Genomic DNA, 17,517 nt, shown 5'->3' with positions numbered 1-17,517 from the left:
AGGAGCCAGAGAGTAGGAGTGGAAGGGTGTTTCTCAAAATGGGGAATTGTGACCAGTGGTGTTCCACAGGGATCCGTGCTGGGACCACTGTTGTTTGTGATATACATAAATGATCTGGAGGAAGGTACAGGTGGTCTGATTAGCAAGTTTGCAGATGACACTAAGATTGGTGGAGTAGCAGATAATGAAGGGGACTGTCAGAGAATATAACAGAATATAGATAGATTGGAGAGTTGGGCGGAGAAATGGCAGATGGAGTTCAATCCGGGCAAATGCGAGGTGATGCATTTTGGAAGATCCAATTCAAGAGCGAACTATATGGTAAATGAAAAAGCCCTGGGGAAAATTGATGTACAGAGAAATCTGGGAGTTCAGGTCCATTGTACCCTGAAGGTGGCTGCGCAGGTCGATAGAGTGGTCAAGAAGGCATACAGCATGCTTTCCTTCATCGGAAGGGGTATTGAGTACAAGAGTTGGCAGGTCATGTTACAGTTGTATAAGACTGTGGTTCGGCCACATTTGGAATACTGCGTACAGTTCTGGTCGCCACATTACCAAAAGGATGTGGATGTTTTGGAGAAGGTGCAGAGGAGGTTCGCCAGGATGTTGCCTGGTATGGAGGGTGCTAGCTATGAAGAGAGGTTGAGTAGATTAGGATTATTTTCATTAGAAAGATGGAAGTTGAGGGGGGATCACATTGAGGTCTACAAAATCATGAGAGATATAGACAGGGTGGCGAGCAAGAAGTTTTTTCCCAGAGTGGGGGACTCAATTACGAGGCGTCACGAGTTCAAGGTGGGAGGGGAAAAGTTTAAGGGAGATATGCATGGAAAGTTCTTTACGCAGAGGGTGGTGGGTGCCTGGAACGCATTGCCGGCAGAGGTGGTAGAGGCGGGCACGATAGCATCATTTAAGATGTATCTAGACAGATACATGAATGGGCAGGGAGCAGAGGGATACAGATCCTTAGAAAATAGGCGACAGTTTTAGATAGAGGATCTGGATCAGCGCAGGCTTGGAGGGCCGAAGGGCCTGTTCCTGTGCTGTAATTTTTCTTTGTTCTTTGTTCTTTGATGCCGAGGTCCCAGGTTCAATCCCGGTGCTGGGTCACTGTCCATGTGGAGTTTGCACATTTTCCCTGTGCTTGCCTGGGTTTCACCCTCCACAACCCAAAGATGTGCAGGGTAGGTGGATTGGCCACACTAAATTGCCCCTTAATTGGGAAAAATGAATTGGATACTCTAAATGTTTTAAAAAATTATTATGGAAGGCTTATTTTGAACTTAGCCACAATGTTGACACCATTACACCAGAAGAAGATTCCGGAAGAATCAGTAGTGACAATGGAGAGAGCCTCAAGAGGAAGCTGCCTGAGATGTGAAGTAAACATCACAGTCTTCAAACCTCTTGGTGCATTTTTATCCGGGGAATCCAATCGTGCTGACATGTGACATGTCCTCTCATGGTATAGAGGCTGTTTTAGCCCACAAAATGGGAGATGGTTCAGAACGCCCTATCGCCTTTGCCTCAAGGACCCTTTCTGAAGCAGAATGAAACTACGCCCAGGTTGAGAAGGAGGGTTTAGTTATATTGGATGTGAAGAAATTCCACCAGTATGTGTATGGTCGATGGCTTGACACCGTGACTGGCCACAAGCCATTACTGGGCCTGTTAAGGGAAGTTTAGCCCGTACCACCCACAGTCTCAGAGGGGGTGCAGTGTTTGGATCCTGCTGTTGACGACATCCAACTGCTTTTCAGCACCGGTCTGGTATACAAGTTGTTAATACAGAGGCGTTAAGTCGCCTGACCCTACCCAAGAACATTCCGCCTCAAACCATTCTAGCTCTAAACCTCCTTGACATTCTGCCAGTGTCCATGGGGCACATCTGCAGCTGGACTACAAACTGATTCTTTCCAAGGTTAAGATCTCTGAAGGTAGAGGGAAGGTTAATAGGGTGGTGAAAAAGGCAAATGGGACACTTGCTTTAATCAATCGGGGCTTAGATTACAAAAGCAGGGGGGTCATGTTGGGTTGTACAGAACTTTAGTGAGGCCACAGCTGGAGCACTGTGTACAATTCTGGTCACCACATTATAGGAAGGCTGTGATTGCACTGGAGGGGGTGCAGAGGAGATTCACCAGGATGTTTCCTGGGATGGAACATTTCAGTTATGAAGAGAGGTTGGATGGGCTTGAGTTGTTTTCTCTGGAGCAGAGAAGACTGAGGGGGCGACCTGATCGAGGTGGACAAGATTATGAGGGGCACGGACAGGGTGCATAGGGAGCAGCTGTTCCCCTTAGTTGAAGGGTCAGTTACAATGGGACAGAAGTTCAAGGTGAGGGGCAGGAGGTTCAGGGGGGATTTGAGGAAAATCTTTTTTCCCCAGAGGGTGGTGAGGGTCTGCAACGCACGGCCTGGGAGGGTGGCCCAGGCGGGTTGCCTCACATCCTTTAAGAAGTGGATGAGCACTTGGCACATCATAACATTCGAGGCAGAGCAGCACGGTGGCGCAGTGGTTAGCACTGCAGTCTCACGGCGCTGTGGTCCCAGGTTCGATCCTGGCTCTGAGTCACTGTCCGTGTGGAGTTTGCACATTCTCCCCGTGTTTGCGTGGGTTTCGCCCCCACAACCCAAAAATGTGAAAGCTAGGTGGATTGAACACGTTAAATTGCCCTTAATTGGAAAAAATGAATTGGGTACTCGAAATTTAAAAAAAAACAATTGTGGCTACGGACCAAGTGCTGGCAAATGGGATTTGGATTGTCAAATCAGGAGCGGGATTCTCCGACCCTCCGCCGGGTCGGAGAATCGCCGGGGGCTGGCGTGAATCCCGTCCTGCCGGTTGCCGAATTCTCCGGCACCGGATATTCGGCGGGGGCAGGAATCGCTCCGCGCAGGTTGGCGGGCCCCCCCCGGCGATTCTCCGGCCCGCGATGGGCCGAAGTCCCGCCGCTGTCAATCCATGCCGGCCGGCGTGGATTGAACCACCTTTGGGATGGCGGGATATGGCGGCGCGGGCGGGCTTCGGAGTCCTGGGGGGGGGGGGGGGGCGCGGGGCGATCTGGCCCCGGAGGGTGCCCCCACGGTGGCCTGGCCCGCGATCGGGGCCCACCGATCCGCGGGCGGGCCTGTGCCGTGGGGGCACTCTTTTCCTTCCGCCTTCACCATGGTCTCCACCATGGCAGAGGCGGAAGAGACCCCCTCCACTGCGCATGCGCGGGGATGCCGTGAGCGGCCGCTGACGCTCCCGCGCATGCGCCGCCCGGCAGTCAGTTTCGCGCCAGCTGGCGGGTCACCAAAGGCCTTTCCCGCCAGTTGCCGGGGCAGAAATCAACCCGGCGCGGGCCTAGCCCCTCAAGGTGAGGGCTCGGCCGCTCAAGATGTTGAGACTTCCGCACCTTTGGGACGGCGCGATGCCGTACTGATTCGCGCTGATTTTGGCGCCGGTCGGCGGACATCGCGCCGATATCGGAGAATCCCACCCCAGGTGCCTGTCATGTGGCGGTACAGACTCGATGGGCCGAACGGCCTGTTCTGCACTGTAGTATTCTGTGATTCTGAAACAGAGTAATCAATATAGTTTGTTGATTACAGTAGATTGGCTAATCATTGGTTAACAATGGAGAAGGTAACCCTACAAACTGCCAAGTTACATGGCGAGCATCCCACACGTTAGTTGGCTTCAGAGAGGTATTCCACAGACAAGTTAGCTAAAGGAGAGAATTGAGGAAACCAGCTGATTGGCTGATTTGTTTGCTCCCTTTCTGTGTTTCTTTTTCTCCATCTCTTCATCTTCTCTTTTTTCAGAGAGCAGAAAATGACAATTTGTGGCTCAGAAATTTAGAGACGAAATTGGAAATGGTCGAAAGTGAGAAACAGAAACTCTTGGATCAAATTTCTGCTTTAAAAGAAGACAAGGACCTGAAACAAGAGCAGCTTCAAACCAGTCAAGGTACTGCTTCTACGTGGGTAAGGGGCTTCAGCGAGCGAGTTGGTACTTATTTAGCAGTAAATAATTTTACGTGATTTACAATTAAGTACTGTATATTTAGAGCAGCACGGTGGTGGAGCAGTGGTTAGCACTGCCGCCTCACGGCGCTGAGAACCCGGGTTCGGTCCCGGCTCTGGGTCACTGTCCGTGTGGTGTTTGCACATTCTCCCCGTGTCTGCGCGGGTCTCACCCCCACAACCCAAAGATGTGCAGGCTAGGTGGATTGGCCACGCTAAATTGCCCCTTAATTGGAAAGAAAATAATCGGGTACTTTAAAAATAAAAAAAGTACGGTATATTTAAATAGCAAGCATTAAGACAAGGTGCTTGTATCTGATCATTTTGGTCCATAATCAATTCAAAATTTCCAACTTTTGAGTGGCACAAATGGTAAATATTGCTGAAAATACTTATGGAAAAGCAATTGTAATCAAGTCAGTCTAATGTCAACTTCCGGGTGCGGCGATGACCAGCTGAGTCGCACGTTTCGGCAGCTCCCGGTGTAACGGACTTTTGGGCTCTTAATAAGAGCCCCAACGGCAATTTTAACGGCTAAAAGTACTGTGCGGTGAAGCAGAAGGGAATCCCCCCTGGATACGGATGGAAAAAGGAGAGGAAGGTGGCCGGATTGCGGTGGATCCTTTAGAGCAGCGGCAAGGAAGGCAAGCAAAAACCAAGATGGCGTCGGAAGGTGGCAGTTTAATATGGGGCCCTGAACAACACGAGTTTTTGAAACGCTGCGTGGAAGAACTCAAAAAGGAAATGAAGAAGGAGCTGTTGGCACCGATATTACAGGCGATCGAAGGGCTAAAGGAGGAGCAAAAGACCCAGGAGCGGGAGCTTCGGGTCATGAAGGCAAAGGCTGCCGAGAATGAGGGTGACATACAGGGCCTGGTGGTGAAGACGGAGATGCACGAGGCACACCATAAACGATGTGTGGAAAGGCTGGAGGCGCTGGAGAACGCGAGGACGAACAACCTAAGGATTCTTGGCCTTCCTGAAGGTGCGGAGGGAGCGGACGTCGGGGCATATGTGAGCACGATGCTGCACTCGTTAATGGGAGCGGAGGCCCCGGCGGGTCCGCTGGAGGTGGAGGGAGCACACCGAGTGATGGCGCGACGACCGAGAGCAGGAGAAATTCCTAGAGCCATAGTAGTGAGATTCCTCCATTTTAAGGACAGAGAGATGGTCCTTAGATGGGCAAAGAAAACTCGGAGCAGTAAGTGGGAGAACGCGGTGATCCGCGTATACCAAGACTGGAGTGCGGAGGTGGCGAGAAGGAGGGCGAGCTTTAATCGGGCCAAGGCGGTGCTTCATAAAAAGAAGATAAAATTCGGAATGCTGCAACCGGCAAGACTGTGGGTCACATATCAAGGGAGGCACCACTACTTTGAGACGGCGGATGAGGCGTGGACTTTTATCGTGGAAGAAAAATTGGAATGAGCGGGTTATTAAAAAAAAGAACGTTTGAAACAAAGTGGTGGGGCGAGTATGGGGGGCGAAGAAGGGGGGAAAGAGGTGTTTTATGTTATTAATCCTGCGATGTGGTAACTTATCTCTCTTCCACAGGAGGTGGTGGGGGGAGGAAAGGAGGTGGAAGAGATGGGGCGTTGGCCATTGGGGGCGGGGCCAAGGGGGAAGCGCGGGCTCGGTTCCCGCGCTATGATAATCATGGCGGGAATAGGGAAGCAGGAAGGAGGGGGCATCGCACGGTGCGAGCCGAGGTCACGGGGGGAAGCCGAGGTCGGCCAGAGTTTGCTGACTTCTGGGAGCAACATGGGGGGTGTAACTACGCTAGTGGGGGATCTAGCGGGGGGGGGGGGGTGGGAGGGGGGAATTATTGGGCTGCTGCTGCTGGGGAGAGAGGGGAGCTGGTATGGGGTGGGATGGGCGGGGGGGCACCGCCTGTGGGGGACACAGCTGCGTGGGAACCGGGTGAGGAGCTGGAAAAAGGGGATGGCTAATCGACAAGGGGGGGGGGGGTAAAAAGCCCCCCAACTCGGCTGATCACGTGGAACGTGAGAGGGCTGAACGGGCAGATAAAGAGGGCACGGGTACTCGCACACCTTAAGAAACTTAAGGCAGACGTGGTTATGTTACAGGAAACGCACTTGAAACTGATAGACCAGGTTAGGCTACGCAAAGGATGGGTGGGGCAGGTGTTCCATTCGGGGCTAGATGCGAAAAACAGGGGGGTGGCTATATTAGTGGGGAAGCGGGTAATGTTTGAGGCAAAGACTATAGTGGCGGATAGCGGGGGCAGATACGTGATGGTGAGTGGCAAACTGCAGGGGGAGACGGTGGTTTTGGTAAACGTATATGCCCCGAACTGGGATGATGCCAATTTTATGAGGCGTATGCTAGGACGCATCCCGGGCCTAGAGGTGGGAAAGTTGGTAATGGGGGGAGATTTCAATACGGTGTTGGAACCAGGGCTGGACAGGTCGAGGTCCAGGACTGGAAGGAGGCCGGCAGCAGCCAAGGTGCTTAAAGATTTTATGGAGCAGATGGGAGGAGTAGACCCGTGGAGATTTAGCAGACCTAGGAGTAAGGAGTTTTTGTTTTTCTCCTATGTCCACAAAGTCTATTCGCGAATAGACTTTTTTTTTTCGGGAAGGGCGTTGATCCCGAAGGTGAGGGGAACGGAGTATACGGCTATAGCCATTTCGGATCACGCTCCACATTGGGTGGACTTAGAGATAGGGGAGGAAACAGAAGGGCGCCCACCCTGGAGAATGGACATGGGACTAATGGCAGATGAGGGGGTGTGTCTAAGGGTGAGGGGGTGCATTGAAAAGTACTTGGAACTTAATGACAATGGGGAGGTCCAGGTGGGAGTGGTCTGGGAGGCGCTGAAGGCAGTGGTTAGAGGGGAGCTGATATCAATAAGGGCACATAAAGGAAAGCAGGAGAGTAGGGAACGGGGGCGGTTGCTGCAAGAACTTCTGAGGGTGGACAGGCAATATGCGGAGGCACCGGAGGAGGGACTGTACAGGGAAAGGCAAAGGCTACACGTAGAATTTGACTTGCTGACAACGGGTACTGCAGAGGCACAGTGGAGGAAGGCACAGGGTGTACAGTACGAATATGGGGAGAAGGCGAGCAGGTTGCTGGCCCACCAATTGAGGAAAAGGGGAGCAGCGAGGGAAATAGGGGGAGTGAGGGATGAGGAAGGAGAGATGGAGCGGGGAGCGAAGAGAGTGAATGGAGTGTTCAAGGCATTTTATAAAAAATTATACGAAGCTCAACCCCCGGATGGGAGGGAGAGAATGATGGGCTTTCTGGACCGGCTGGAATTTCCCAAGGTGGAGGAGCAGGAAAGGGTGGGACTGGGAGCACAGATTGAAATAGAGGAAGTAGTGAAAGGAATTAGGAGCATGCAGGCGGGGAAGGCTCCGGGACCGGATGGATTCCCAGTTGAATTTTACAGGAAATATGTGGACTTGCTCACCCCACTACTGATGAGGACCTTTAATGAGGCAAAGGAAAGGGGACAGCTGCCCCTGACTATGTCTGAGGCAACGATATCGCTTCTCCTAAAGAAGGAAAAGGACCCGCTGCAATGCAGGTCCTATAGACCTATTTCCCTCCTAAATGTAGACGTTAAGATTCTGGCCAAGGTAATGGCAATGAGGATAGAGGATTGTGTCCCGAGGGTGGTCCATGAGGACCAAACTGGGTTTGTGAAGGGGAGACAGCTGAATACGAATATACGGAGGCTGCTAGGGGTAATGATGATGCCCCCACCAGAGGGGGAAGCGGAGATAGTTGTGGCGATGGATGCCGAGAAAGCATTTGATAGAGTGGAGTGGGATTATTTGTGGGAGGTGCTGAGGAGATTTGCTTTTGGAGATGAGTATGTTGGATGGGTGCAGCTGTTGTATAGGGCCCCAGTGGCGAGTGTGGTCATGAATGGACGGGGATCTGCATACTTTCGGCTCCATAGAGGGACAAGGCAGGGATGCCCTCTGTCCCCATTACTGTTTGCACTGGCGATTGAGCCCCTGGCAATAGCATTGAGGGGTGCCAAGAAGTGGAGGGGAGTACTTAGAGGAGGAGAAGAACACCGGGTATCTCTGTATGTGGATGATTTGTTGTTATATTAGCGGACCCGGCGGAGGGGATGCCAGAGATAATGCGGACACTTCGGGAGTTTGGAGAATTCTCAGGATATAAACTGGACATGGGGAAAAGTGAGTTGTTTGTGGTGCATCCAGGGGAGCAGAGCAGAGAAATAGAGGACTTTCCGCTGAGGAAGGTAACAAGGGACTTTCGTTACTTGGGGATCCAGATAGCCAAGAATTGGGGTACATTGCATAGGTTAAATTTAACGCGATTGGTGGAACAAATGGAGGAGGACTTCAAGAGATGGGACATGGTATCCCTGTCACTGGCAGGGAGGGTGCAGGCAGTTAAAATGGTAGTCCTCCCGAGATTCCTCTTTGTGTTTCAGTGCCTCCCGGTGGTGATCACGAAGGCTTTTTTCAAAAGGATCGAAAAGAGTATCATGAGTTTTGTGTGGGCCGGGAAGACCCCGAGAGTGAGGAAGGGATTCTTACAGCGTAGTAGGGATAGGGGGGGCTGGCACTACCGAGCCTAAGTGAGTACTACTGGGCCGCCAATATCTCAATGGTGAGTAAGTGGATGGGGGAAGAGGAGGGAGCGGCGTGGAAGAGATTGGAGAGGGCGTCCTGTAGGGGGACTAGCCTACAGGCTATGGTGACAGCCCCATTGCCGTTCTCACCGAAGAAATACACCACAAGCCCGGTGGTAGTGGCGACTTTGAAAATTTGGGGACAGTGGAGACGGCATAGGGGAAAGACGGGAGCCTTGGTGGGGTCCCCGATAAGAAACAACCATAGGTTTGCCCCGGGGAGAATGGATGGGGGATTTGGAATATGGCAAAGAGCAGGAGTAACGCAACTGAAAGATCTGTTTGTGGATGGGAAGTTCGCAAGTCTGGGAGCGCTGACCGAGAAATATGGGTTGCCCCAAGGGAATGCATTCCGGTATATGCAACTGAGGGCTTTTGCGAGGCAGCAGGTGAGGGAATTCCCGCAGCTCCCGACGCATGAGGTGCAGGACAGAGTAATCTCAAAGACATGGGTGGGGGACGGTAAGGTGTCAGATATATATATAGGGAATATATATATATATAGGGAAATGAGGGACGAGGAGAAGATTATGGTAGATGAGCTGAAAGGGAAATGGGAAGAAGAGCTGGGGGAGGAGATTGAGGAGGGGCTGTGGGCGGATGCTCTAAGTAGGGTAAACTCATCGTCCTCGTGTGCCAGGCTAAGCCTGATTCAATTTAAGGTGTTACACAGGGCGCATATGACTGGAGCACGGCTCAGTAAATTTTTGGGGGTAGAGGATAGGTGTGCGAGATGCTCGAGAAGCCCAGCGAATCACACCCATATGTTCTGGTCATGTCCGGCACTACAGGGGTTCTGGGTGGGGGTGACAAAGGTGCTTTCGAAAGTAGTGGGGGTCCAGGTCGAACCAAGCTGGGGGTTGGCTATATTTGGGGTTGCACAAGAGCCGGGAGTGCAGGAGGCGAGAGAGGCCGATGTTTTGGCCTTTGCGTCCCTAGTAGCCCGGCGCAGGATACTGTTGATGTGGAAGGAAGCCAAGCCCCCGGGGGTGGAGACCTGGATAAATGACATGGCAGGGTTTATAAAGCTGGAACGGATTAAGTTTGTCCTAAGGGGATCGGCTCAAGGGTTCACCAGGTGGTGGCAACCGTTCGTCGAATACCTCACAGAAAGATAGAGGGAATGGAAAAGAAGAAGGCAGCAGCAGCAACCGGGGTGGGGGGGGGGGGGGGGGGAGGAACCAGAAGGAGTCTCAGGGTTATTAATATATATGTATAATATGTATAGGTCGTTGCTATAAATAATTGTATATTGGATTGTTAAACCATATTTTTGGAGAGTGTTTATCTGAGACAAGGCAGTTGCCATTTAGTTTTAGTTTTCGTTTTTGTTATATATTATTTATTCTTTGTTTATAAAACAGGTCATTGTTATTTATACTGTTATATTATTGTGTAAAGGATACACAATGTACTGTGATGGTTGACCAAAAATTTTCAATAAAATATTCTTTAAAAAAAAGTCAGTCTAATGTCTGCAATAACATGTAATTTATGTTCCCATATTTAAAGGTACATAATTGAGTCTTTCAATTATCCAATTTCCTCAAGCTTCAAAATTGTTTCAGTTAATGTCCATCCTGTATGGAACGATTACTTGAATTTTGGTCGGCCCATTTTGCATCACTCAACAAGAATAATAACAACTTGTATTTATGTAACTTTGTTTAGCCATAATATGGCTAATCAAGTTCCGTTTGTGGTCATTGGTAACCCCCAGGATGTTGATAGTGGGGGATTCAGTGATGGTTAGATTCTCTCTTGTAGGAGATGGTCATTGCCTGGCAATTGTGTGGTGCGAATGTAACTTGCCACTTGTCAGCCCAAGGCTGGATATTGTCCAGGTCTTGCTGCATTTGGACACGGACTGCTTCGGTGTCTGAGGAGTTGCGAATGATGCTGAACATTGTGCAGTCATCCGCAAACATCCTTACTCCAGTTTAGCTACAACTCCTTGATGCCATATTGAGTAAAATACTGCCTTGATGACAAGTGCAGTCACTCTGACCTCACCTCTGGCATTCAGCTCTTTTGTCCATGTTTGAACCAAGGCTATAATGCGGTCAGGAGCTAAGTGACCCTGGTGGAACCCAAACTGAGCGTCCGTGAGCAGGTTATTGCTGAGTAAGTGCCGCTTGATAGCACTGTTGATGACTCCATCCATCACTTTGTTGATGATGGAGAGTAGACTGATAGGGCGGTAATTGGCTGGGTTGGATTGGTCCTGTGTACAGGACACACCTGGGCAATTTCCCACATTGCTGGGTAGATGTCAGTGTTGTAGCTGTACTGGAACAGCTCGGCTAGGGGTGTGACAAGTTCTGGGGCACAAGTCTTCAGTACTATTCCCGGGATATTGTCAGCGCCCATAGCCTTTGCAGTATCCAGTGTGTTGAACTCTTGTGTTAAATTTGTACAAAGCCTGAATACAACATTCTATGATTCTGTGAATAATATTATCTTTATTATTGGCACAAGTAGGCTGACATTAAGACTGCAATGATGTTACCGTGAAAATCCCCTAGTCGCCACACTCCGGCCCCTGTTCGGGTACACAGAGGGAGAATTCAGAATGTCCAATTCACCTAACAGCACGTTTTACGGGAGGAAACCGGAGCACCCGGAGGAAACCCATGCAGACACGGGGAGAACGTGCAGCACGGTAGCCAGATGGAACGGCTTCAGATGGTGTTGGTTGTGGGGAAAATGGTGACCTGCATCGCAAGGGCTGCAACCTGCTGGAAAGTGGGATTAAGTGTTGCCGTGAACTGGTCTGGGAATGCTATCACTTAGTGCTATCACTCAGTCAACATCACAGGGAAGCGGACTTGGACACAGTGTCTTCACGGTCACAGCTGCAGAGAAGAGGACATGATTCTAAAAAGTGTTTTTCTTTGGATGAAGCGATTACCAGAGAAACAACACAAATAAGTGAAAATCAGGGTCTTAACAGTAAAGTAATATAAGTAAACAAAGTAGGATAAAGGAAGCACACGCCCTCAGTACTGACCCTCTGACAGTGCGGCACTCCCTCAGTACTGACCCTCTGACAGTGCGACACTTCCTCAGTACTGACCCTCTGACAGTGCGGCACTCCCTCAGCACTGACCCTCTGACAGTGCAGCACTCCCTCAGTACTGACCCTCTGACAGTGCGGCACTCCCTCAGCACTGACCCTCTGACAGTGCGGCACTCCCTCAGTACTGACCCTCTGACAGTGAGGCACTCCCTCAGTACTGACCCTCTGACAGTGCGGCACTCCCTCAGTACTGACCCTCTGACAGTGCGACACTCACTCAGTACTGACCCTCTGACAGTGAGGCACTCCCTCAGTACTGACCCTCTGACAGTGCGGCACTCCCTCAGTACTGACCCTCTGACAGTATGGCACTCCCTCAGTACTGACCCTCTGACAGTGCGGCACTCCCTCAGTACTGACCCTCTGACAGTGCGGCACTCCCTCAGTACTGACCCTCTGACAGTGCGGCACTCCCTCAGTACTGACCTTCTGACTGTGTGTGGTAGTCACCACTAACTGTATGTTAGATGTAGTACGGTACGGCTCCTGTACTCGAGGTACATGGGTAAATCCGGCCTGCTGGCTCTGCCCAGAAGGCGGCGTATAAATGTGTGTGCACACCGAGCTGCTCCCATTCTGGAATCAGCTACAGGAGGCCACACATCTTTGTTCAATAAAGCCTCGATTATTCACTACTCTCGTCTTTGTAGTAATTGATAGTGCATCAATGTATTGAGCAAAGATTTTAAAACGATGGAACTTTGCATCAAGCCTGATCGCCTACAGCTGCACCCTCAGGCAGCCAACGCCACGTCCGCCTTTGACCACTGGCTAGCCTGCTTCGAAAGCTACCTCCGAACATCGGCTGGACAACCCCTGGATGCACAGAAGCTCCAGGTCCTTTATTCACGGGTGAGCCCTGCCATTTTTCCTCTCATCCAGGATGCGCCCACTTACTCTGAAGCAATGGAGCTCCTGAAAGGACATTACGTTTGGCACGAGACAGCAACTCCCCGGTGAGTCCCTAGATGATTTCTGGCGTGCCCTGCACATCCTGACGAGGAACTGTGACTGCCAGGCAGTTTCGGCAGTCGGGCATACAGAACTTTTAATCAGAGATGCTTTTTTTACAGGCATGGGGTCGGCGTACATCCGCCAGCACTTATTGGAAAGGGGTATGCTTGACCTTGCGGGGACCAGGCAGCTCGCGAACTCGCCGCTGTTTCTAGGCCTAGTGTTCCTACACCCCCCATGTGCGACCCGTGGGCGCCGCCATCTTCTTACACGCAGACCATGTGCGCCCTGTGGGCGCTGCCATCTTCGCCACCATTTTGGACGGCACCTCAGGACCCCTGCTTGTCGGGAAGCTCGGTTGGCTGCTCATTGCCTGCCACTACCGCTGACCAGCCCGGGGCCTCCCAGCATCAGCCACAGCTCGCCTCGATCACCCTCGACCAGTCCCGGCCTCACAACCTCGCAACCGCAACGACAACGGTGAAAATCGATGGGCACGAGACATCCCGCCTTTTTGACTCCGGGAGCACGGAAAGCTTCATCCACCCCGATACGGTAAGGCGCTGTTCCCTCGCGGTACATCCCCTTACCCAGAGAATCTCCCTGGCCTCCGGATCCATTCCGTGGAAATCCGGGGGTACTGCATCGCGACCCTCACCGTCCAGGGCGTAGAGTTTAGCAACTTCCGGCTCTACGTCCTCCCCAACCTCTGCGCTGCCCTGTTACTCGGTCTGGACTTCCAATGCAACCTCCAAAGCTTAACTCTAAAATTTGGCGGACCCCTACCCCCCTCACCGTATGCGGCCTCACGACCCTTAAAGTCGATCCACCCTCCCTGTTTGCAAACCTTAGCCCGGATTGCAAACCCGTTGCCACCAGGAGCAGACGGTACAGTGCCCAGGACAGGACCTTCATCAGCTCGGAGGTCCAGCGGCTTCTGCGGGAAGACATCATTGAGGCCAGCAACAGCCCCTGGAGTGCCCAAGTGGTAGTAGTAAAGACTGGGGAGAAATACAGGATGGTCATTGACTACAGTCAGACCATCAATCGGTACATGCAGCTCGATGCGTACCCCCTCCCACGCAGATCTGATATGGTCAATCAGATTGCACAGTACCGGGTCTTTTCCACAGTGGACCTGAAATCTGCCTACCACCAGCTCCCCATCCGCAAGGAGGATCTCCAATATACTGCGTTCAAAGCAGATGGCCGCCTCTATCACTTCCTTAAGGTTCCCTTCGGCATCACTAACGGGGTCTCAGTCTTCCAACGTGAGATGGACCGAATGGTTGACCGGTACGGACTCGGGCCACCTTCCCGTACCTAGACAACGTCATCATCTGCGGCCACAATCAGCAGGACCACGATGCTAACCTTCACAAATTTCTCCACACTGCCAAACACCTTGTAGAAAATGGAGTTCTAGGGCCCGACCCCGACCACATGCGCCCCCTCATGGAACTCCCCCTCCTCCACTGCCCCAAGGCCCTGAAACGATGCCTGGGGTTTTTCTCCTATTATGCCCAGTGGGTCGTTAACTATGCAGACAAGGCCCGCCCACTCATTCACTCCACAGTTTTTCCCCTGACGGCTGAGGCCCGCCAGGCCTTTAACCGCATCAAGGCGGACATCGCCAAGGCTACGATGCATGCGGTCGTCAAGTCCCTCCCCTTTCAGGTCGAGAGCGATGCATCGGACGTGGCTCTGGCCGCCACCCTCAACCAGGCAGGCAGGCACGTGGCATTCTTTTCCCGCACCCTCCATGCCTCCGAAATTCGACACTCCTCCGTCGAAAAGGAGGCCCAAGCAATCGTGGAAGCTGTGCGGCATTGGAGGCATTACCTGGCCGGCAGGAGATTCACTCTCCTCAATGAACAACGGACGGTTGCCTTCATGTTCACTAATGCACAGTGGGGCAAGATCAAAAACGATAAGATCTTGAAGTGGAGGATCGAGCTCTCCACCTATAATTACGAGATTTTGTATCGCCCCGGGAAGCTCAACGAGCCCCCGATGCCCTATCCCGAGGTACATGTGCCAGCGCACAAGTGGACCGACTCCGGGCCTTACACAATGGTCTCTGTCACCCGGGGGTCACCCGGTTCTTCCACTTCATAAAGGCCCGCAACCTGCCCTACTCCATTGCGGAGGTCAGGGCTATCACCAGAGACTGCCAGGTCTGCGCGGAGTGCAAACCGCACTTCTACCGGCCAGATCGAGCGCACCTGGTGAAGGCCTCCCGCCCCTTTGAGCGCCCCAGCATGGACTTCAAAGGGCCCCTCCCCACCACCGACCAAAACACATACTTCCTGAACGTGATCGATGCGTACTCCCGACTTCCCTTCGCCATCCCATGCCCCGATATGACTTCTGCCACGGTCATTAAAGTGCTCAACAGCATCTTCGCCATGTTCGGTTTCCCCGCTTACGTCCACAGCGACCGGGGATCCTCCTTTATGAGCGATGAGCTGCATCCGTTCCTGCTCAGCAAGGGCATCGCCTCAAGCAGGACGACCAGCTACAATCCCTGGGGAAACGGGCAGGTGGAGAGGGAGAATGGGACGGTCTGGAAGGCCGTCCTGCTGGCCCTACGGTCTAAAAATCTCCCGGTCTCCCGCTGGCAGGATGTCCTCCCCGACCCGCTCCATTCCAGCAACACTCACCCTCCCCCCTGCGCACCTCACCACAGCCCCCACCCCAGGAGAATCCGCCCGCTCACTGGTTCCACTCGGGGGCGATGAAGATGAGGACAACACGCTCCCGGAGTCACAGGTGACCAAGTCGGCGCCCACATCACCACCGGGACCGAGGCGATGACAGCGGAGGGTCAAGGCACCCGACTGACTGAACTTGTAAATTTTGCCTGAACTTGTGAATTTTGCCTGAACTTGTAAATTCTCCACCACTCCCGCCGGACTCTATTTTAACAGGGGGTGAATGTGGTAGTCACCACTAACTGTATATTAAAGGTAGTACGGTAAGGCTCCTGTATTAGAGGTACAGGGGTAAATCCCTGCCTGCTGGCTCCGCCCAGAAGGCGGCGTATAAATGTGTACACACAACGGAGCTGCTCCCATTCTGGAATCAGCTACAGGAGGCCACACATCTTTGCTCAATAAAGCCTCGATTATTCACTACTCTCGTCTTTGTAGTAATTGATAGTGCATCAGAGTGCAGCACTCCCTCAGTACTGACCCTTTGACAAGTGCAGCACTCCCTCAGATTCCCTCTGACAGTGCGGCTCTCCCTCAGTACTGACCCTCTGACAGTGCAGCACTCACTCAGTACTGACTCTCTGACAGTGCAGCACTCCCTCAGTACTGACCCTTTGACAAGTGCAGCACTCCCTCAGATTCCCTCTGACAGTGCGGCTCTCCCTCAGTACTGACCCTCTGACAGTGCAGCACTCCCTCAGCACTGACACTCTGACAGTGCGGCACTCCCTCAGTACTGACCCTCTGACAGTGCAGCACTCCCTCAGTTCTGACCCTTTGACAAGTGCAGCACTCCCTCAGATTCCCTCTGACAGTGCGGCTCTCCCTCAGTACTGACCCTCTGACAGTGCAGCACTCCCTCAGTACTGACCCTCTGACAGTGCAGCACTCCCAGTACTGACCCTCTGACAATGCAGCACTCCCTCAGTACTGACCCTCTGACAGTGCAGCACTCCCTCAGTACTGACCCTCTGACAGTGCAACACTCCCTCAGTACTGACCCTCTGACAGTGCAGCACTCCCTCAGTACTGACCCTCTGACAGGGCAGCACTCCCTCAGTACTGACCCTCTGACAGTGCAGCACTCCCTCAGTACTGACCCTCTGACAGTGCTGCACTCTCTCAGTACTGACCCTCTGACAGTGCAGCACTCCCTCAGTACTGAACCTCTGACAGAGCGGCACACCCTCAGTACTGACCCTCTGACAGTGCAGCACTCCCTCAGTGCTGACCCTCTGACAGTGCAGCACTCCCTCAGTACTGACCCTCTGACAGTGCGGCACTCCCTCAGTACTGACCCTCTGACAGTGCAGCACTTCCTCAGTACTGACCCTCTGACAGTGCAGCACTCACTCAGTACTGACCCTCTGACAGTACAGCACTCTCTCAGTGCTGACCCTCTGACAGTGCGGCACTCCCTCAGTACTGACCCTCTGACAATGCAGCCCTTCCTCAGTACTGACCCTCTGACAGTGCAGCACTCACTCAGTACTGACCCTCTGCCAGTGCAGCACTCCCTCAGCACTGACCCTTTCACAGTGCAGCACTCCCTCAGTACTGACCCTCTGACACTCCCTCAGTACTGACCCTCTGACAGTCAGCACTCCCTCAGTACTGACCCTCTGACAGTGCAGCACTCCCTCAGTACTGACCCTCTGACAGTGCAGCACCCCCTCAGTACTGGATGAGCTCAAGACGTGACATTTGTCTTTAAAAGTCCTACAAGCTAAGACAAGCTGACGCTCAATTTGAAAAGGTAAAATCACAAAATATCGTGATGCAAGGTACTACATTTCAAGCTAACCGATTCTAAATCCTAAAATAGTCGTTACTGGTTGAATGGAAGACTTCAGAGAAACCGTGCAATTTCAAATCCGAGGTATTGCAGGGCAGACGTGTGGTGTTCAAAATAAATTTTAAAGAAATATATAAAATGTAATCATTAAAAATAAATCTGCAGACTGGACTTCCTGAATTTGATGCATTTTAAAAATATTCTTCGTTATTTTTGGTCTGATTGTGGTTCTGCTGGGGAAGCATGTAGCTGTCCGAGAGCTGATACCACATTGAAACCTTTCACATCCTGTTTTGTGTGATTTTTGAATGTGTTTTTTAAATATGAG

At 52.1% G+C, this 17,517-nt stretch overlaps 1 protein-coding gene across 2 annotated transcripts in view; it reads left to right on the top strand.

Annotated features, from left to right (window-relative positions):
* Positions 1-17,517, top strand: part of traf3ip3 (TRAF3 interacting protein 3) — a 154,861-nt gene that overhangs the window by 118,498 nt on the left and 18,846 nt on the right. For both annotated transcript variants that reach the window (XM_072479882.1, XM_072479883.1), the window contains exon 11: positions 3,811-3,955. In XM_072479882.1, coding sequence (XP_072335983.1) covers positions 3,811-3,955 — 145 coding nt within the window. The remainder of the gene's footprint in view (positions 1-3,810; positions 3,956-17,517) is intronic.

This window comes from Scyliorhinus torazame, chromosome 17, assembly GCF_047496885.1.
Source record: "Scyliorhinus torazame isolate Kashiwa2021f chromosome 17, sScyTor2.1, whole genome shotgun sequence".
NCBI lineage: Eukaryota > Metazoa > Chordata > Chondrichthyes > Carcharhiniformes > Scyliorhinidae > Scyliorhinus > Scyliorhinus torazame.
This window is presented reverse-complemented; position numbering and strand designations above follow the sequence as displayed.